We start from the raw sequence: 22608 nt of genomic DNA on the forward strand, positions 1-22608 counted from the left end.
ACCACCTATGTTTCAACTACACTGGAGTTGAAAGCTAGAAGCTATGATTTCTCCCATTGAGACCCACGTTCAATTAATGGTAAAAAGCTGTAGCTGGTGGACGTGACAATGGTTGACACAGCATATAGTCAAAATGATTTTTTTAAAATTTCTTTTCATTTTTATGACTTTTTCATACTTTAACATCCACATGGACTACAGCTGAGAACAGTAACCTGTGCCGCATGAAGTGGAGAGGAGCGAGGCAGCTTGCCAAAGTGTGAGGGGACGCATGTTGACTATTTCCGTGTTGACCCTGTTGACTTTGTGCATGTCAACCATTTGGTGTTGATCTAGACATTGTCGACCTTCTGACTGTCGACTCTTTGATCCATAACCATTTTACGTATAATACTGTATAGGGACTGATTAAGAGCAAAAAAAAAAAGCAAGTCATTTTTTATATGGAACAAACCATGTTGCACGACCACCGGCATCCCATTCATCAGGATGCTAAACGCAGCCTGCTGCGCTGATAGGGTGTAAATGCACTTATTTAATCTGAATGCAGGATAAACACTGGCTGCTTTTGCATGTAGCCCCCAAATACTGGATAGCTTCAGTTTTACGCTGCAATTTAGATTTGAGTTAGAACTTACGTTTCTCAAATATACATCTCTGCACATTTTGCATCTGCTCTACCTGCAGTGCAACATGGGGTCAGGCCGCCCCTAGGTACAATATTATCGTTTGCCCCCCATCATGTCACTGCCTCCTTTATGTTGGGGCCTCCCGACTGCCAAAGCAGCACCAACTTCACCCCTACCACCTCCCCCACAACAATTTACTGACCATTGCCCCCTCCTCCCTCACAATGTATGAAATAAAAATATATATATATATATATTGGGAAATATGGGAAATCCACCACTGTGCAGTTACTTGCTCTTTTTCGCATTGTTCCCAACCCCTAATAAACCCCATCCGATATCTAATGGGTTTTCAGTGACTCTTAACATGCAAACAGTGCTAATATACTTTGTGTGGAATTTATCCAGCCACTAAAATTCAGCAATAGTTACCAATTTTTGATGCTTCTATTAATACAACAGTCTTTATCATATAAGCGACCCATACCCTGTAAATATGATTTGCTACAGAAGTATACGGTTTTAAAAGATGGATTATGGATTTTCTTGTGAAGAGTCAACAATATTGCTAAAAGGAGTAAGGTTCTTTTCAGTCACCATCCCCAGTTATTCAGCTGCACATTTTGGAAATGACTCCGTAGTACGGTTCTACATGCTACACTGAACAGTCCACATATATGAGCTGCACATAGTACTGTTTTTCATGTCCCTGGCTGTGTGACTTAGTGAACAGGGGAATGAAAGTAAGTAGGTACAAATCAGTGATTTAGGTGGGAGGTAGCTTATCACATAGGGGCATATCTGCTCACATGTTTAGTAGGAATGATATGTATTTTTCCCTGGCATACCACCTACAGATGATTAGCTAAAACAAATATGATTTCTCTATCGTCCTAAGTGGATGCTGGGGTTCCTGAAAGGACCATGGGGAATAGCGGCTCCGCAGGAGACAGGGCACAAAAGTAAAGCTTTTACAGGTCAGGTGGTGTGTACTGGCTCCTCCCCCTATGACCCTCCTCCAGACTCCAGTTAGATTTTTGTGCCCGGCCGAGAAGGGTGCAATTCTAGGTGGCTCTCATAAAGAGCTGCTTAGAGAGTTTAGCTTAGGTTTTTTATTTTACAGTGATTCCTGCTGGCAACAGGATCACTGCAACGAGGGACAGAGGGGAGAAGAAGTGAACTCACCTGCGTGCAGGATGGATTGGCTTCTTGGCTACTGGACATGAAGCTCCAGAGGGACGATCACAGGTACAGCCTGGATGGTCACCGGAGCCACGCCGCCGGCCCCCTCACAGATGCTGAAGCAAGAAGAGGTCCAGAATCGGCGGCTGAAGACTCCTGCAGTCTTCTTAAGGTAGCGCACAGCACTGCAGCTGTGCGCCATTTTCCTCTCAGCACACTTCACACGGCAGTCACTGAGGGTGCAGGGCGCTGGGAGGGGGGCGCCCTGGGAGGCAAATGAAAACCTTTAAAAAGGCTAAAAATACCTCACATATAGCCCCAGAGGCTATATGGAGATATTTACCCCTGCCTAAATGTACTAAATAGCGGGAGACGAGCCCGCCGGAAAAGGGGCGGGGCCTATCTCCTCAGCACACGGCGCCATTTTCTGTCACAGCTCCGCTGGTCAGGAAGGCTCCCAGGTCTCTCCCCTGCACTGCACTACAGAAACAGGGTATAACAGAGAGGGGGGGCAAAATAAATGGCAATATATCAATATAAAAGCAGCTATAAGGGAGCACTTAATCATAAGGCTATCCCTGTCATATATAGCGCTTTTTGGTGTGTGCTGGCAGACTCTCCCTCTGTCTCCCCAAAGGGCTAGTGGGTCCTGTCTTCGTATAGAGCATTCCCTGTGTGTCTGCTGTGTGTCGGTACGTGTGTGTCGACATGTATGAGGACGTTATTGGTGTGGAGGCGGAGCAATTGCCAAATATGAGGATGTCACCTCCTAGGGGGTCGACACCAGAATGGATGCCTTTATTTGTGGAATTACGGGATAGCGTCAACTCGCTTAAGCAGTCGTTTGCCGACATGAGGCGGCCGGACACTCAATTAGTGCCTGTCCAGGCGCCTCAAACACCGTCAGGGGCTGTAAAACGCCCCTTGCCTCAGTCGGTCGACACAGACCCAGACACAGGCACTGATTCCGGTGGTGAAGGTGACGAATCAACCGTATTTTCCAGTAGGGCCACACGTTATATGATTTTGGCAATAAAGGAGATGTTACATTTAGCTGATACTACAGGTACCACTAAACAGGGTATTATGTGGGGTGTGAAAAAACTACCAGTAGTTTTTACCGAATCAGAAGAATTAAATGACGTGTGTGATGAAGCGTGGGGTGCCCCGATAAAAAACTGCTAATTTCAAAGAAGTTATTGGCTTTATACCCTTTCCCGCCAGAGGTTAGGGAGCGCTGGGAAACACCTCCTAGGGTGGACAAAGCGCTAACACGCTTATCAAAACAAGTGGCGTTACCCTCTCCTGAGACGGCCGCACTTAAAGATCCATCAGATAGGAGGATGGAAAATATCCAAAAAGGTATATACACACATGCAGGTGTTATACTACGACCAGCTATTGCGACTGCCTGGATGTGCAGTGCTGGGGTAGTTTGGTCAGAGTCCCTGATCGAAAATATTGATACCCTGGACGGGGACAATATTTTACTGTCGTTAGAACAAATAAAGGATGCATTTCTTTATATGCGTGATGCACAGAGAGATATCTGCACACTGGCATCACGGGTAAGTGCTATGTCCATTTCGGCCAGAAGAGCTTTATGGACACGACAGTGGACAGGCGATGCGTAGAGGAGTTATTTGGGGTCGGTCTATCGGATTTGGTGGCCACGGCTACGGCCGGGAAATCCACCTTTCTACCTCAAGTCACTCCCCAACAGAAAAAGGCACCGACTTTTCAACCGCAGCCTTTTCGTTCCTTTAAAAATAAGAGAGCAAAGGGCTATTCATATCTGCCACGAGGCAGAGGACGAGGGAAGAGACAGCAACAGGCAGCTCCTTCCCAGGAACAGAAGCCCTCCCCGGCTTCTACAAAAGCCTCAGCATGACGCTGGGGCTTCGCAAGCGGACTTGGGGGCGGTAGGCGGTCGTCTCAAAAATTACAGCGCGCAGTGGGCTCACTCGCAGGTAAATCCCTGGATCCTGCAGATAATATCTCAGGGGTACAGGTTGAAATTAGAGACAGAGCCACCTCGCCGTTTCCTGAAGTCGGCTTTACCAACGTCCCCCTCAGAAAGGGAGACGGTTTTGGAAGCCATTCACAAGCTGTATTCTCAGCAGGTGATAGTCAAGGTACCTCTTCTACAACAAGGGAAGGGGTATTATTCCACTCTTTTTGTGGTACCGAAGCCGGATGGCTCGGTAAGGCCTATTCTAAATCTGAAGTCCTTGAACCTGTACATAAAGAAGTTCAAGTTCAAGATGGAGCCACTCAGAGCAGTGATAGCGAACCTGGAAGAAGGGGACTTTATGGTATCCTTGGACATCAAGGATGCGTATCTCCACGTTCCAATTACCCCTCACACCAGGGGTACCTCAGGTTCGTTGTACAAAACTGTCACTATCAGTTTCAGACGCTGCCGTTTGGTTTGTCCACGGCACCTCGGGTCTTTACAAAGGTAATGGCCGAGATAATATTTCTTCTTCGAAGAAAAGGCGTATTAATTATCCCATACTTGGACGATCTCCTAATAAGGACAAGGTCCAGAGAACAGCTAGAGATGGGTTTAGCACTATCTCAAGAGGTGCTAAAGCAGCACGGATGGATTCTGAATATTCCAAAATCCCAATTAATGCCGACAACTCGTCTGCTGTTCCTGGGGATGATTCTGGACACAGTTCAGAAAAAGGTTTTTCTTCCCGAAGAAAAAGCCAAGGAGTTATCTGACCTGGTCAGGAACCTCCTAAAACCAGGAAAGGTGTCTGTACATCAATGCACAAGAGTCCTGGGAAAAAATGGTAGCTTCTTACGAAGCAATCCCTTTCGGCAGATTCCATGCAAAGGGATCTGTTGGACAAATGGTCAGGGTCGCATCTTCAGATGCACCTGCGGATAACCCTGTCGCCGAGGACAAGGGTATCCCTTCTGTGGTGGTTGCAGGAGGCTCATCTATTGGAGGGCCGCAGATTCGGCATGCAGGATTGGATCCTGGTGACCACGGATGCCAGCCTGAGAGGCTGGGGAGCAGTCACACAGGGAAGAAATTTCCAGGGAGTGTGGTCGAGCCTGAAAAAGTCTCTTCACATAAGCATTCTGGAACTAAGAGCAATCTACAATGCTCTAAGCCAGGCGGAACCTCTGCTTCAAGGAAGACCGGTGTTGATCCAGTCGGACAACATCACGGCAGTCGCCCATGTAAACAGACAGGGCGGCACAAGAAACAGAATGGCAGAAGCTGCCAGGATCCTTCGCTGGGCGGAGAATCACGTGATAGCATTGTCAGCAGTATTCATCCCGGGCGTGGACAACTGGGAAGCAGACTTCCTCAGCAGACACGACCTTCACCCGGGAGAGTGGGTACTTCATCCAGAAGTTTTCCACATGCTATTAAACCGTTGGGTAAAACCAATGGTGGACATGATGGCGTCTCGCCTCAACAAGACACTGGACAGTTATTGCGCCAGGTCAAGAGATCCGCAGGCAATAGCTGTGGACGCGTTGGTAACACCTTGGGTGTACCAGTCCGTATATGTGTTTCCTCCTCTGCCTCTCATACCAAAGGTATTGAGGATTATACGGCAAAGAGGAGTAAGACTAGTGGCTCCGGATTGGCCAAGAAGGACTTGGTACCCGGAACTTCAAGAGATGGTCACGGACGATCCGTGGCCTCTACTTCTGAGAAGGGACCTGCTTCAGCAGGGTCCTTGTCTTTTTCAAGACTTACCGCGGCTGCGTTTGACGGCATGGCGTTTGAATGCCAGATCCTAAAAGGAAAAGGCATTCCAGAAGAAGTCATTCCTACCTTGATAAAGGCAAGGAAGGAAGTCACCGCGAAGCATTATCGCCGTATTTGGCGAAAATATGTTGCGTGGTGCGAGCAGCGGAGTGCTCCGATGGAGGAATTTCAACTGGGTCGTTTTCCTACATTTCCTGCAATCAGGATTGTCTATGGGTCTCAAATTGGGATCTATTAAGGTTCAAATTTCGGCCCTATCAATATTCTTCCAAAAAGAATTGGCCTCAGTCCCTGAGGTCCAGATTTTTATCAAAGGAGTACTGCCTATACAGCCTCCTGTGGTGCCTAAGGTGGCACCGTGGGATCTAAATGTAGTTTTAGATTTCCTCAAATCCAATTGGTTTGAACCACTAAAGAATGTGGATTTGAAATATCTCACATGGAAAGTGACTATGTTACTGGCCCTGGCTTCGGCCGGGAGAGTATCTGAACTGGCGGCTTTGTTTTATAAAAGCCCTTATTTAATTTTCCATTCGACATAGGGCAGAGCTGCGGACGCGTCCGCATTTTCTCCCTAAGGTGGTATCAGCGTTTCACCTGAACCAGCCTATTGTAGTGCCTGCGGCTACAGACGACTTGAAGGACTCCAAGTTGTTGGACGTTGTCAGAGCCTTAAAAATATACATTTAAAGGACGGCTGGAGTCAGAAAATCTGACTCGCTGTTTATACTGTATGCACCCAACAAGTTGGGTGCACCTGCTTCTAAGCAGTCGATTGCTCGTTGGATTTGTAACAAAATTCAACTTGTACATTCTGTGGCAGGCCTGCCACAGCCTAAATCTGTTAAGGCCCATTCCGCAAGGAAGGTGGGCTCATCTTGGGCGGCTGCCCGAGGGGTCTCGGCATTACAACTCTGCCGATCAGCTACGTGGTCAGGGGAGAACACGTTTGTAAATTTTTACAAATTTGATACCCTGGCAAAGGAGGACCTGGAGTTCTCTCATTCGGTGCTGCAGAGTCATCCGCACTCTCCCGCCCGTTTGGGAGCTTTGGTATAATCCCCATGGTCCTTTCAGGAACCCCAGCATCCACTTAGGACGATAGAGAAAATAAGAATTTACTTACCGATAATTCTATTTCTCGGAGTCCGTAGTGGATGCTGGGCGCCCATCCCAAGTGCGGATTATCTGCAATACTTGTACATAGTTATTGTTAACTAATTCGGGTTATTGTTTAGGAAGCCATCTTTCAGAGGCTCCTCTGTTATCATACTGTTAACTGGGGTTAGATCACAAGTTGTACGGTGTGATTGGTGTGGCTGGTATGAGTCTTACCCGGGATTCAAAATCCTCCCTTATTGTGTACGCTCGTCCGGGCACAGTACCTAACTGGAGTCTGGAGGAGGGTCATAGGGGGAGGAGCCAGTACACACCACCTGACCTGTAAAAGCTTTACTTTTGTGCCCTGTCTCCTGCGGAGCCGCTATTCCCCATGGTCCTTTCAGGAACCCCAGCATCCACTACGGACTCCGAGAAATAGAATTATCGGTAAGTAAATTCTTATTATAACTGGCCTGTTGCATACATAACATAACATAAAAAAGACGTGGTGAGTTTAAAAAGAAAAAGTAACTTTCTCTAACGTCCTAGTGGATGCTGGGGACTCCGTAAGGACCATGGGGAATAGATGGGCTCCGCAGGGGACAGGGCACTTTAAGAAAGAAATTGGATACTGGTGTGCTCTGGCTCCTCCCTCTATGTCCCTCCTCCAGACCTCAGTTTGAATCTGTGCCCGGACGAGCTGGGTGCTACTTAGTGAGCTCTTCTGAGCTTGCTAAAAAGAAAGTATTTTGTTAGGTTTTTTTTATTTTCAGAGAGATCTGCTGGCAACAGACTCTCTGCTACGTGGGACTGAGGGGAGAGAAGCAGCCCTACTCACTGAAGATAGGTCCTGCTTCTTAGGCTACTGGACACCATTAGCTCCAGAGGGATCGTACACAGGATCGCACCCTTGGTCGTCCGATCCCAGAGCCGCGCCGCCGTCCCCCTCGCAGAGCCAGAAGACAGAAGCCGGTGTCAGAAGCAAGAAGACTTCGAAATCGGCGGCAGAAGACTCCAGTCTTCATATGAGGTAGCGCACAGCACTGCAGCTGTGCGCCATTGCTCCCACACTAAACCCACACACTCCGGTCACTGTAGGGTGCAGGGCGCGGGGGGGGGGGGGGGCGCCCTGGGCAGCAATTAGAGACCTCTTGGCAAAAGTGGGCATATATACAGTTGGGCACTGTATATATGCATGGGCCCCCGCCATATTTTTTACACAGAAACGCGGGACAGAAGCCTGCCGCTGAGGGGGCGGGGCTTCTTCCTCAGCACTCACCAGCGCCATTTTCTCTCCACAGCTCCGCTGAGAGGAAGCTCCCCAGGCTCTCCCCTGCAGAATCACGGTAGAAGAGGGTAAAAAGAGAGGGGGGGCACATAAATTTGGCGCAAAAACAGTATATACAGCAGCTACTGGGTTAACACTAAGTTACTGTGTGACTCCTGGGACATATAGCGCTGGGGTGTGTGCTGGCATACTCTCTCTCTGTCTCTCCAAAAGGCCTTGTGGGGGAACTGTCTTCAAATAGAGCATCCCCTGTGTGTGTGGTGTGTCGGTACGCTTGTGTCGGCATGTTTGACGAGGAAGGCTATGTGGAAGCAGAGCGGGAGCAAATGAATGTGGGGTCGCCGACGACGGCGCCGACACCCGATTGGATGGATATGTGGAAGGTTTTAAATGATAATGTTACTTCCTTGCATAAAAGGTTGGATAAAGCTGAAGCCTTGGGACAGCCGGGGTCTCAGCCCATGCCTGATCCTATGTCGCAGAGGCCGTCAGGGTCTCAGAAGCGCCCACTATCCCAAATTGTTGACACAGATGTCGACACGGATTCTGACTCCAGTGTCGATGGTGATGATGCAAAGTTACAGCCTAAAATGGCTAAAGCCATCCGTTACATGATTATAGCAATGAAGGATGTGTTGCACATCACAGAGGAAACTCCAGTCCCTGACAAGAGAGTTTATATGTATGGGGAGAAAAGGCAAGAGGTGACCTTTCCCCCTTCACATGAGTTAAATGAGTTATGTGAAAAGGCTTGGGAATCTCCAGATAGAAAACTGCAGATTTCCAAACGGATGCTTATGGCGTATCCTTTCCCGCCAACGGACAGGTTACGCTGGGAATCCTCCCCTAGGGTAGACAAAGCTTTAACACGCTTATCCAAGATGGTATCCCTGCCGTCACAGGATACGGCCACCCTAAAAGATGCTGCTGATAGAAAGCAGGAGGGTATCCTGAAGTCCATTTATACACATTCAGGTACCCTACTAAGGCCGGCAATTGCGTCGGCCTGGATGTGTAGTGCTGTAGCAGCATGGACGGATACCTTATCTGAGGAACTTGATACCTTGGACAAGGATACTATAGTACTGACCCTGGGGCATATAAAAGACGCTGTCCTATATATGAGAGATGCCCAAAGAGACATTAGCCTACTGGGCTCTAGAATAAATGCAATGTCGATTTCTGCCAGAAGGGTCCTGTGGACTCGGCAATGGACAGGCGATGCCGACTCAAAAAGGCACATGGAGGTTTTACCTTACAAGGGTGAGGAATTGTTTGGGGACGGTCTCTCGGACCTGGTCTCCACAGCTACGGCTGGAAAGTCAAATGTTTTGCCATATATTCCCTCACAACCTAAGAAAGCACCGTATTACCAAATGCAGTCCTTTCGATCCCAAAGAGGCAAGAAAGTACAAGGTGCGTCCTTTCTTGCCAGAGGCAGGGGTAGAGGAAAAAAGCTGCATAATACAGCTAGTTCCCAGGAACAGAAGTCCTCCCCGGCCTCCACTAAATCCACCGCATGACGCTGGGGCTCCACAGGCGGAGCTAGGCCCGGTGGGAGCGCGTCTCCGAAATTTCAGCCACCAGTGGGTTCACTCCCAGGTGGATCCCTGGGCTATAGAGATTGTGTCTCAGGAATACAAGCTGGAATTCGAAGAGATGCCCCCTCACCGTTACCTCAAATCGGCCCTGCCAGCTTCCCCCTTAGAGAGGGAAATAGTGTTAGCTGCAATTCACAAATTGTATCTTCAGCAGGTGGTGGTAAAGGTTCCCCTCCTTCAACAGGGAAGGGGTTACTATTCGACCATGTTTGTGGTACCGAAACCGGACGGTTCGGTCAGACCCATATTGAATTTAAAATCCCTGAACATATACCTGAAAAGGTTCAAGTTCAAGATGGAATCGCTCAGAGCGGTCATCGCAAGCCTGGAGGAGGGGGATTTTATGGTGTCTCTGGACATAAAGGATGCTTACCTTCATGTCCCCATTTATCCACCTCATCAGGAGTACCTCAGATTTGTGGTACAGGATTGTCATTACCAATTCCAGACGTTGTTGTTTGGTCTCTCCACGGCACCGAGAATATTTACCAAGGTAATGGCGGTAATGATGGTGCTCCTGCGACGGCAAGGAGTCACAATTATCCCATACTTGGACAATTTCCTCATAAAGGCAAGGTCCAGAGAGCAGTTGCTGATCAGCGTGGCACGCTCTCGGGAAGTGTTACAACAGCACGGCTGGATTCTGAATAGTCCAAAGTCGCAGTTGATTCCTACGACTCGTCTGCCCTTCCTGGGCATGATTCTGGACACAGACCAGAAGAGGGTTTATCTTCTATTGGAGAAGGCTCAGGAGCTCATGACACTGGTCAGAGACCTATTAAAACCAAAACAGGTGTCGGTGCATCACTGCACGCGAGTCCTGGGAAAGATGGTGGCCTCATACGAGGCCATTCCCTTCGGCAGGTTCCATGCGAGGACCTTTCAGTGGGATCTGTTAGACAAGTCGTCCGGATCACATCTACAGATGCATCGGCTGATCACCCTGTCCCCCAGGGCCAGGGTGTCTCTCCTGTGGTGGCTGCAGAGTGCTCATCTTCTCGAGGGCCGCAGATTCGGCATTCAGGACTGGGTCCTGGTGACCACGGACGCAAGCCTCCGAGGGTGGGGAGCAGTCACACAGGGAAGATATTTCCAAGGTCTGTGGTCAAGTCAGGAGACTTGTCTTCACATCAACATCCTGGAACTAAGGGCAATATACAACGCCCTACGACAAGCGAAGAGCCTACTTCGCGACTGGCCGGTGCTGATTCAGTCAGACAACATCTGCTCACAGAGGACCCATGGCCTCTGCCTCTAAGACAGGACTTGTTGCAACAGGGACCCTGTCTGTTCCAAGACTTACCGCGGCTGCGTTTGACGGCATGGCGGTTGAACGCCGGATCCTAGCAGAAAAAGGCATTCCGGATGAGGTCATTCCTACGCTGATAAAGGCTAGGAAGGACGTGACTGCTAAACATTATCACCGTATATGGCGAAAATATGTTTCTTGGTGTGAGGCCAGGAATGCCCCTACGGAGGAATTCCAGCTGGGCCGTTTCCTTCACTTCCTATAGTCGGGAATGACTTTGGGCCTAAAATTGGGTTCCATTAAGGTCCAGATTTCGGCCCTATCCATTTTCTTTCAAAAAGAACTGGCTTCTCTTCCTGAAGTCCAGACGTTTGTGAAGGGAGTGCTGCATATTCAGCCCCCTTTTGTGCCTCCAGTGGCACCTTGGGATCTTAACGTGGTGTTGAGTTTCCTGAAGTCACACTGAGCCACTAAAAACCGTGGAGTTAAAATTTCTCACGTGGAAGGTGGTCATGCTATTAGCCTTGGCTTCAGCTAGGCGTGTGTCAGAATTAGCGGCTTTGTCACATAAAAGCCCCTATCTGGTTTTCCATATGGACAGGGCGGAATTGCGGACCCGTCCGCAATTTCTGCCAAAAGTGGTGTCATCTTTTCATATGAACCAACCTATCGTGGTGCCTGTGGCTACTCGTGACTTGGAGGATTCCGAGTTACTAGATGTGGTCAGGGCTTTGAAGGTTTATGTAGCCAGAACGGCTAGAGTCAGGAAAACTGAGTCACTGGGTGCTCCTGCTTCAAAGCAAACTATTGCTCGCTGGATCTGTAACACGATTCAGCAGGCTCATTCTGCGGCAGGATTGCCGCTGCCAAAATCAGTAAAAGCCCATTCCACAAGGAAGGTGGGCTCTTCTTGGGCGGCTGCCCGAGGGGTCTCGGCATTACAGCTTTGCCGAGCAGCTTCTTGGTCGGGTTCAAACACTTTTGCAAAGTTCTACAAGTTTGATACCCTGGCTGAGGAGGACTTTGTGTTTGCTCATTCGGTGCTGCAGAATCATCCGCACTCTCCCGCCCGTTTGGGAGCTTTGGTATAATCCCCATGGTCCTTACGGAGTCCCCAGCATCCACTAGGACGTTAGAGAATGGGTAAGTTTATCACAAGTTATACGGTGTGATTGGTGTGGCTGGTATGAGTCTTGCCCTGGATTCCAAAATCCTTTCCTTGTACTGTCAGCTCTTCCGGGCACAGTTTCTCTAACTGAGGTCTGGAGGAGGGACATAGAGGGAGGAGCCAGAGCACACCAGTATCCAATTTCTTTCTTAAAGTGCCCTGTCTCCTGTGGAGCCCGTCTATTCACCATGGTCCTTACGGAGTCCCCAGCATCCACTACGGACTACGAAAAATAGATTTACCGGTAAGTAAAATCTTATTTTTCTACCAACACCATTCTTTTCTAAATGGTTGGCAATTGTTTGAATATGTCATTATAAACCATGCTTATACACTTGTTTCATGGCTGATTGTAATGTGTGTCAGTGTGAAAGTGAAATAGTTTTCATGCAGTTTCTGACATTTTTGATTGGGAATACTGCTGCAGTGTCAGTCTGTTTATTTAGTATTTCTGCTAGTATTTTTTTGTATGTTTCCTGTTGAATACTGGTGTTAAAGAACCACTATACCAGAAATGCTGTGTACAACTAGTAACATTGCAACCAAACATGCAAAACTTTTTAGGTAATTTTAAGGCCATTTCCCAAGGTGCACACTTGCCTCTTCCTTTCATGTGCTGATTGAACCTATAGATCACAAATGCACCCATGGTTATGGAGAAGTGTATGGGTTGCATCTGTGCCAAGGTGGTAGACCCTGTGACAGTGAGAAATGTAGCATTTTTATACATTAAATATTATATCCTTTACTGTGTTTTTCTCTTTTGAGATGTGATGATGTATCTGAGAATGAGTGGGTTGAGAGGACTCTGTTAGGAGATTGTGGGGAGTATAGTTTATTTTTTCCCCGCTGCCACTAAAGGACTCAGTGGCATTGAGACCCAGTCATCAACCTGTAATTTCAATGCACCTTCCAGGTACAGTTTAACCAGGCTTGGACTGGCCCACAGGAGTACAGGGGAAAGCACTGGTGGGCCCCACAGCCTGGGGGCCCACCTCCTGCTCTAAGGATCAGGTTCCAGACTATGCGCTTGAATTATACATTATACACATGTTACCTTATACTGGACTATGGTGTATTTTCTACAGTGCATTGCTGTTATTAATCTGTTATTAATCTGGTACATTATCATGCACCCAGCAGCTGAATTTACTGTATATATTTACAAAGGGGCCCAGACGTTGCACTCACTAATGGTTAATCAAACCAATGATGTGCAGACTGGCCACACCCCTAACATGGGCCCCTACCACTGCATTCCTCTGGTGGGCCCTACATGCCCCAGTCTGACACTGTATATAACTTAGCTCAGTTTTACCCGATTTAGGTTGAAATCCAGAGTACATTATACACACTCAGGGCACTAAATAGACACTGTTAAAAGTTCCCAGTAGAGCTTGTGGCAGTGAAAACGAAATAGGCCATAAGGTTAACAGCCTGGGCATCTTATTGTAATAATGTCTACCACATTGATGAGTTGACTCTTGGGAAAGCAACAGTCTTATGTGAGTTTACCCTTTATGTGCTGTGTGCAAGCTCAGCAGTCAGCTGCTCCATGTGCATGGTGGCAGAAACGCTTATATTACAGATTGTGTCTCCAGATGAAGCCATCATTGTGTGGGAACAAACACCTGGTTCTATATTGATAGTTCAAGAAGGTCGTTTTCATTTCTGCTTGTGTTTTTTATTTTAGTGCCTACACCTACGTGTGGCTTCATTTGTTTATTAAATAAAATTTCCTTTTTGTGTATGGTTTAATTGACTTTCCTTCCACAGCAACTTGTAGTTTTGTGTTGTGACATTTTCTATTTAGAATAGTGAATTGTGTATATAGATTTTTTATAATAGCAGTTTTAGAGTTAATTGCAAAAATCATGCAAAGTAATAATAAAGAAAAAAAATCTCTTCTGCCCTCTGCTGTTAAATAAGGAATTTACAGTTATTTGCTAAAGTGTCTGTGACAGTGATTCTTTAGTTACTGAAAAATCCAACCAAAACAATCCATTGATGCTATGTGATGTAATGGTAAATAGGATGTAACAGCCTGTGATACTCCAGGGCAATAATTCTAAGCTTTCTTTCTCTTTCAGACTTTCTCTTCATAAATCAAGCTCAGAGGAAAGCTCTGTAGGTCAGTATTATATTATTGTCTGAAGATCTTGTCTTTTGAATAAATATTGATGATGATGATGATAAGAGGAAGAATACCCTTAAGATTCTGCTGTCCTTAAACACTACATTGACACAATAGTGTGAACGCAGTAATTAATTTATAATTCAGTAATTAGTGAATGATTCAACTGTCTCAATGATTAGCTTTTTATTTTTAATTTCTCTATACTGTATTCTAAACAATTGTTTTTTTAAATTATTATAGCAAATATACATATATATATATATATATATATATATATATGATAAGTCACCTAATTGTAAGCAGGGCTGTGTCGTTACGTCATACTTTTAGCTCAGTCTTCTCTATTTTACAACTGTCTGAAGGCCATTTTTTATGTATTTTCTTACATGCATTCTAGATAGACTGCAATTTGAACCTTTGGGTAAATCATACCCCTTTCACACCAGCAGCTTTGAACACGGGTTATTGGCACATGAGCGCGCATAACCCGTGTTCCTGTGCAGTGTGACAGGTACCAGGGGCAATATACCGGGTTGAACGACTTGGTATTTCAACCCTGCTAGCGAGCAGGGTTGAACGGTTGTACAACCCGGCTCGCTGTGCGGTGTGAACGGGAGCCGGGTCAGTGCGACCCGTTTCCCGTTCACAGTGTGTGGACAGGTGGCGATTGGAGATCATGTGATCGCCCAGCACCGCCCACGCCGCGCCACCGCAGACCTCACCAACCTGGCATATTGCCGGGTTGCAGTTTGCGGTATGAAATGGGGTATTGAGGCGGGTCGCACACTGGGAGCTCCCGGGTGCGACCTGCCTCAGCCGGTATGAAAGCGATATAAATCTGCGCAATACATGATTTCAACAAGTATAGTAGTTAGTAGTTTAGGTCATGAGACAGTAGAAGAATACATGAAAACTATAATAGCAGGATGGGTTAAATATTTTGCAGTGTAATGTATGACTACTGCATATGATAAATGGTAATTATGACAGTGCAGTGGGTGACGTCAACAGGTATATGATTGTAGTCTACTAGTCATGGGTGATAGCAGTATGGTGTAATTATGGCATTTTATTTTGCTATAGTCTTATTAGGACAGAAGCAGTTCTTAATATGTTGAGAGGGATAATTTAATCCCTCCATAAAATGTAGAGTGATCAATTTTACCAAAAAGTAATTGATTACTCATTAGTTACTGTAAAGTATATGACAGTATGGTAATTAAATACATCAAATGCAGAATTATGCAATGTCATACAATTAACTAATCCAAAATGCTGCTAAATTTCACCCCTGCTGTACCAACATGAAGTCAAAGGAATTGTCTGTAGACCTCCTAGACAGGATTGTCTCGAGGCACAAATCTGGGGTAGGGTGCATAAAAATATCTGCTGCTTTGAAGGTCCCAATGAGCACAGTGGCCTCCATCATCCGTAAATGGAAGAAGTTCGGAACCACCAGGACTCTTCCTAGAGCTGGCCGGCCGTCTAAACTGAGCGATCGGGGGAGAAGGGCCCTAGTCAGGGAGGTGACCAAGAATCCGATAGAGAGAGGAGAACCTTCCAGAAGGACAACCATCTCTGCAACAATCCACCAATCAGGCCTGTATGGTAGAGTGGCCAGACGGAAGCCACTCCTTAGTAAAAAGCACATGGTAGCCCGCCTGGAGTTTTCCAAAATGCACCTGAAGAACTAAACAAAATTCTCTGGTCAGATGAGACAAAGATTGAACTCTTTGGCGTAAATGCCAGGCGTCATGTTTGGAGGAAACCAGGCACCACTCATCACCAGGCCAATACCATCACTACAGTCAAGCATGATGGTGGCAGCATCATGCTGTGGGGATGTTTTTCAGCGGCAGGAACTGGGAGACTTGTCAGGATAGAGGAAAAGTTGAATGCAACAATGCACAGAGACATCCTGGATGAAAACATGCTCCAGAGCGCTCTTGAACTTACACTGGGGTGACATTTCATCTTATCAGCAGGACAACGACCCTAAGCACACAGATATCAAAGGAGATAAGAAGGTATCAAAGGAGCGGCTTCAGGACAACTCTGTGAATGTCCTTGAGTGGCCGAGCGAGAGCCCAGACGTGAATCCGATTGAACATCTCTGGAGAGATATGAAAATGGCTGTGCACTGTAGTTTACAACTCCTCACCTATCCCTGGACTGTACAGTACCACTACCAACATTATTAGTATCATATTATGTATTAATTACAGTACTTACATTCACGCAGATCAGTCTGAACAAAGGACACTTCAACTTCACTAGTTTTTATCTTGTTTTGAACAAAACGTTATAGTTTTTAGAGCAGAGAACCCTTTTTTTTTATCTTGGTCAACCACACTATTTACTTTCTCCTGATGTATAGTGTTTCTTTTTTACAAGTTGGGGATCAGGCTCATATGTTCAGAGATGCATGAGACTGATTTTGAGGAGTGCCTAGGAAATGAGGAACAATGAACCATAGTCTGTACATGCAATAATGCGATCATTGATATTTATATTATATTATGTAAAAATGTATTTTGAAGTTGGAGTCTGTGCATATCCACCAACTCTGATTCGACCCCATTAAACAGCCCTAATTATAAGATCCCAGCGTAAGAAAACATAATATAATTCTTTAATGGCAAATTATACCGCACATACTGGTGCTGAAAGAATGTATAATAATTCACAAATCCTAATCCTTTGAAAATAGTATTTGTATAGATAGTGACCATACATTATTTCAGGATGTAGTTATTTTCTCGGCATTCAGAATGTTGACAAACAGAAGGGGGGCAGCGCTATGTTGAACTCACCATGCTATTACTGTGATGTAATCCTCATTGCCATCTTGGTTTTACAACTTTAAAAAATGAAGCTTTTCCCTTATGTTTGAATTTGTAAAAGCGACAAGGTTACAATGCTTTATATTGGTGTACTAGCTTGTTGGTGTGAACAATTGACATACCACTGTCCCTCTCCTACTTGTCAACATTCTGAATGTCGATTAGCAATACTCAACCTGTTCTTTTTTATTATCAACATTCATGAAGAAAACCTGTTTTACAATGAATAATGCACCTACCTCCTATAAATCATTGAGTATATTAGATGTCACAATGAGGATTTCCATGACCTTTATAATAGCTCTTGAAATGTGACCCTTCCCTGTGCCATCATGACATTTACAATATGGAATATTGCTTACATTAGATTCCATTTTATTTACTTTAGGAAAAATTGACTGGAAGAAGAAAAATAAGTATTTTTGGCAGAATTTCCGTAAGAGCCAAAAGGGAATAATGCGACAAACTTCAAAAGGTAGTTGAACCTCTATTTTTATTTTGTCAATATTTTTTTGATAACATTTGAAGCAGCTTCTCCAATGGCGTTAGCCAGCTCAACAACGCAAGCATAAAGCCAATGGGGCGGCATGTAATGAAGTCAGAGTTCGGAGGCCGTGTGTGTTGCCGGCCGAACGTGGACGTTATTTTAAAGGGGCAATCATGTACAAGCCATGGTTTAGCCTTGTACATGATTGCCCCTTTAAAAGAAGGTCTGCGTTTTGGCCGGCAACCCGCACGGCCACCAAACTTGGACTTCATTATATCCTGGCCGTTGTGTTTATTTCTGTCCTACAATCCCAGTCCCAAAACACTCCTTTATGGCTAGTGTTCGGGTTCGGTCTGATATCATTGGGGTGTGGCATGATGTATTTATAGGGACAATGAGTCCAAAAGTATTGGGGACTTGCATTTTTAGCAGGTTTAGTAGGGATGCAGTCACTGTCAGCATTCAGAATAAACATGTAGACATACATGTCTACAGCAGGACCATGTCAATATTCTCATGTTGATAAAACATACCAAACACATTTTATATGCCATATTGCAATTAATATAATAAAAAACATGCAATTAACTTAGCTATCAATGTTAATGTTGTTGAGACGTTTACAGAATGTGCTTTGGCATGTACATGACTGTAACTAAGCACCCCGGTGTGTGTTGCTGACCAAACAATACAGTAAGATCTTTTAGGGGGAATGTGCATGTTAGATCACAAAGGTTCATGTCTTCTTTTCGATCTAGATCAGACATAAAGGCAAATGCACTGGGAATTATCAGCGCATTCGCTTTAGGCTAGTTGTACACTGACAGAGAGGCTCTGTTTCTGAGACTTGTATGTGGGGTTATACTAAGATCCAGACAAGTTTGGTGATGCAATTCTAAGAGACAGAGCAGATGGGGAGAAGCAGACAATGCAGTCCTTTATTCTGTACAGTATCCCAATAGGCCCTCAGAGTAAAATCCTGCACATCCACACAATGAAATAATGTTCTATTATTGACTTGCTAGAGCTGTATCTTCACAACTTCCATTTTCTTTAATACATGCAGTTTGATTTCTTATTCCTTTCCTTGCTATGAATTTGATTCCATCATGTAGAATTACATTTCTGTTTCAATTTCAATTTATTTTGAACACTGTATAGTGTTCCCCTTAGCCATTTCTATTCATAGGCAAACGTAGCTCACTCACAATGCTGAATATTTTCTCCAGCAGATGGAAGCAGCGCCCAGTAAAATATCTAAGAGCATGTGTCATCCGCTTTCTTGCCTCTTTGCAGAAACTGAGCTTACATGGTATGCTTACAAATAAGTGTGCTGTACAGTAACCGCTGATACGTTTCTGCCACAGTTTCTTGAGCAAGTTATTCCCTTTCTTTAGCTGTTAGAGTTTAGCAGATTAGGAACATATCTACGGCTACATTATCCGGCTCTGTTGTATTTCAAAATGTCGAACGCTGAATTGTTTCTGTACACCTTGTGATTTGCTCTGTTTATTACATCCATGCATTTATTTTTTGCTCACCTGTACTCTTACTATATTCATGTGTGTCACTTGTGTTAGGCAAACAAATAAATGATGATGACATCCAGTAAGCTTAAGTTACACGTTGCTGTGTATAAGGAGATGCTATGCTGCTGAGTGAAAGCCAATCCTCTATCAACAGCCCTTTCAGACTAAGAAAGTCTGACTCTCTTTGTCTTTCAATAGATTGGAAAACAGGAAGTCTGCTATAATATTTGCTATTAGAATTCCTTTCCTGCCTGGTGTGGGAGAGAATCTAGTGGACTAGTTAGAACGGATAAATGCAGCATGGTTGGTGTAATGGTTAGCATTGCTGCCTCACAGCACTGAGATCATGGGTTCAATACCCACCAAGGCAGTACCTGTGTGACGTTTGTATATTCTCAACGTGCTTGGGTGGATTTCCTCTCAGTACTCTGGTTTCCTCCCACAATCCAAAAATATACTGGTAGGTTTAATTGGCTCCAGAGAAAGAAAAAAAAAAAAAAAAAAAAGAACCCTAGTGTATGTATGTATTCATATTGTAGGGAATATAGATTGCAAGCACCACTGGGGTAGGGACCAAAGTAAATAGCTAAACATTCTCCTTCCCGGCACTACTCAATTCACGCTGTATTGAATCGAGCCCTTTGAACCCATGTTCCATTACTTTGTACACTTGTCACACTGCAGCTCACGGCTGTGGACGATTTTATCCAATGTTACAGAAGGACAGAACTGGACATTACAATTGCTGCTGTCTGTACTTCATCAGATCTTGTTTATAAAAGCACTGTAGGGAGATTTATCAAAGCTTTGAGAGCAATAAAGTACCAACCATTCGGCTCCTAACTATAATTTTTCAAACACAGCATGAAAAATGACAGAAGCTGATTGGTTAGACTCTCCACTTTATCTCTCTCCAAGCTTTGATAAATCTCTCCCTGTGACAGTTACGCCTTCCAAACGACATGGACAGCCATGCCTGTGAAATTGGGTATGGATTGATTATCAAAATGATGCAACTGTAATTGTTCAATGTATTTCATGAGATAGATATACATATATATATATATATATATATATATATATATATATATATAAATATAAAAAAAAAGATGACTAGCTAGGCGGCACTCACAGGGATTTGTAAATAAAATAACACACTGCGGCAACAGGTGTCAGTTGCTAACGTTTCAGAAATTTTGTTCCGTCTTCAGAAGACGGAATAAAAATTCTGAAATGTTAGCAACTGACAACTGTTGCCGCAGTGTGTTATTCTATGTACAAATCCCTGTGAGTGCCGGCTTTCTATCCATCTGTTGTATTTACCTATTTGGAGGGCACCAGGGTGACTGTTTTGATGTGCTGAGTGCTGGTCACCGCTACTGTATGTGTGTGTGTATATATGTGTGTGTGTGTATATATACATATGTACATATGTACAGTGTGTGTATGTATGTATGTATATATAATACACACTGTATATGATATATATATGTATGTGTGTGTATGTATATATATATATATATATATATATATGTGTGTATGTGTATATATATATATATATATATACACACACACACACACACACACACACACACACACACACACACACACACACACACACACAACATACATCATAAATGTGTACAGTTGAACATAACCATTTTGTTTGTTTACTAGTCATTTATTAGGCTTAACTGATTCCAAGAACAGTTTCTGGAATTAATACATTACCGTACCTTTAATGACAATAAAATCAGGCAGCTTGAATTTATGGTTTTAAATCGATGTTGCACACAATGAAGAGGGCCACAGTGCATAAAGTGGATATATCAAAGTTATTTCCAGGGCTTGGTGGTTACTGGAAGCAGCATTGCTCAGGGTCGTATGCTAGCAGAAGGCTAGATTATGGTTTCTTTTGTACATTCACATTTGATTCTTATTATTTGGTATGTTTTTGTCTAGGGGAGGATGTTGGCTATGTGGCCAGTGAGATCACAATGAGTGATGAGGAGCGGATTCAGCTTATGATGATGGTAAAGGAAAAAATGATCACCATCGAGGAGGCACTTGCAAGGGTAGGACTGAAAGTTCTTACATAAATCCAAGTTTTTTTTTTTTTTTTAGAAAAATGTGTGCTTTTTGTGTCACTCTCATTAAAAATACAGTGCATCCATATTTGGACTGAACCCTTTGGCTAGACATGTAAATCATAAAATAATTTCTTTAAATATTTGACATCATTTACAAGCAATGATTTGTGTTCTGTAAGATCTATATTTACAGCATGCGTGTAAAATACTAGCCATGCCTACCTCCTATTAAAAAACAAAAAAACAAAACAAAACTGAATTCTAATTGTCTTCTATTCCGCCTTTGCATTGTGTTAACGGGATGCAGTCAGTATACTGGCTATCGGGATCCCGGCATTTAGGAGACCACCGCCGGAATCCAGACAACCGATGAAATATTGACAGCAAGAATTACGACCGCCGCCGGGTGTTCCTACTCGGTTGGTGGGTTCACACCACCAACATAGTGGGAACAGAACATGAGGCGAGCAAAGTGAGCCACTGGGCCAGATGCGTGGTGAGCTCAGCGATCTCGCAAGGCGACTCGCGCTGGGATTCCGGGCAGATGGGATGTCGGTATAGTGGCATCCTGTCTGACGGGATATCAAATGTATCCCGTAGTAAAAATCGGGTTCAAATTTACACTTCTAGAGATTTGTTTTGTACTGAATGAAATACTTAAAAAAAATAAACAAAAATTCACCTACTGTAAATGAATGGACTGTATACTAAACCTACAAATATGTTACTTGCTCACAAGGTAGGCTGTTAGTTTTCGGGTGGTGATAGCTTTGAAGAACTTAGGGATAAATTTACTAAGATGGGAGTTCTATTCAAGATGGGATGTTGCCTATAGCAACCAATCAGTTTCCAGGTATTATCTTCTAGAAGGTGCTAGATAAATGAGAAGTAGAACCTGATTGGTTGCTATGGGCAACATCCCATCTTAAATAGAACTCCCGTCTTAGTAAATTTGCCCCTTAGATTTTACTGGATCAATAAATTGGTGTAAGACAAGCAGTAGATACCGAAGGCTGTGACATATGGTTCAGCAGTTGAGGCATTCTTTCCATTTAATTATATATCTAATTTGATTAAACTTGTTAAATATTTGTCCCCACCATTCCTGTAAATAGAGCATCAATGTGATATAACTAATATGTAATCAGTCAATTGAAATGTTCCATTGGAAAATTTATTCTGAAATTGCTTTGTAATGTACTTTGAGATTTAAACTCCAAATTATTAAGTCATTAACTGATAACAGTCTTTGTATATTAGCGGACATATGTATTTTAAACAAGGAATTATTACATTTTATTTCTGCAGCACAGTAAACTATGAACAGACTACAGATGTGTCCTCCTTGTACTATCCTCTAATTTGGACAAGGACCCTTCTACTGCATGAGAGAGAGAGAGAGAGAGAGACATTCTTGTGCCACTTTTTTACTTGTCCTATAAGTGGCAATACGTTTTGCATGTGACTTACAAAATGACTCAATTGAAATACCTAAATATGCAATTGATATTTTTTTTTTTGATTGAAATTCCATCATGCAATGCCATTCTAGCTAAGTTATGTGG

The 22608-nt window shown here is 44.2% G+C and overlaps 1 protein-coding gene across 4 annotated transcripts in view; it reads left to right on the forward strand.

Moving 5' to 3' along the window:
* Positions 1–22608, forward strand: part of SASH1 (SAM and SH3 domain containing 1) — a 329209-nt gene that overhangs the window by 208215 nt on the left and 98386 nt on the right. For all 4 annotated transcript variants that reach the window (XM_063917499.1, XM_063917500.1, XM_063917501.1 and 1 more), the window contains exons 5-7: positions 14048–14088; positions 17326–17412; positions 20916–21028. In XM_063917499.1, the coding sequence (XP_063773569.1) occupies positions 14048–14088; positions 17326–17412; positions 20916–21028 (241 nt within the window). The remainder of the gene's footprint in view (positions 1–14047; positions 14089–17325; positions 17413–20915; positions 21029–22608) is intronic.

This window comes from Pseudophryne corroboree, chromosome 4 (genome assembly GCF_028390025.1).
Source record: "Pseudophryne corroboree isolate aPseCor3 chromosome 4, aPseCor3.hap2, whole genome shotgun sequence".
NCBI classification, from domain to species: Eukaryota; Metazoa; Chordata; class Amphibia; order Anura; family Myobatrachidae; genus Pseudophryne; species Pseudophryne corroboree.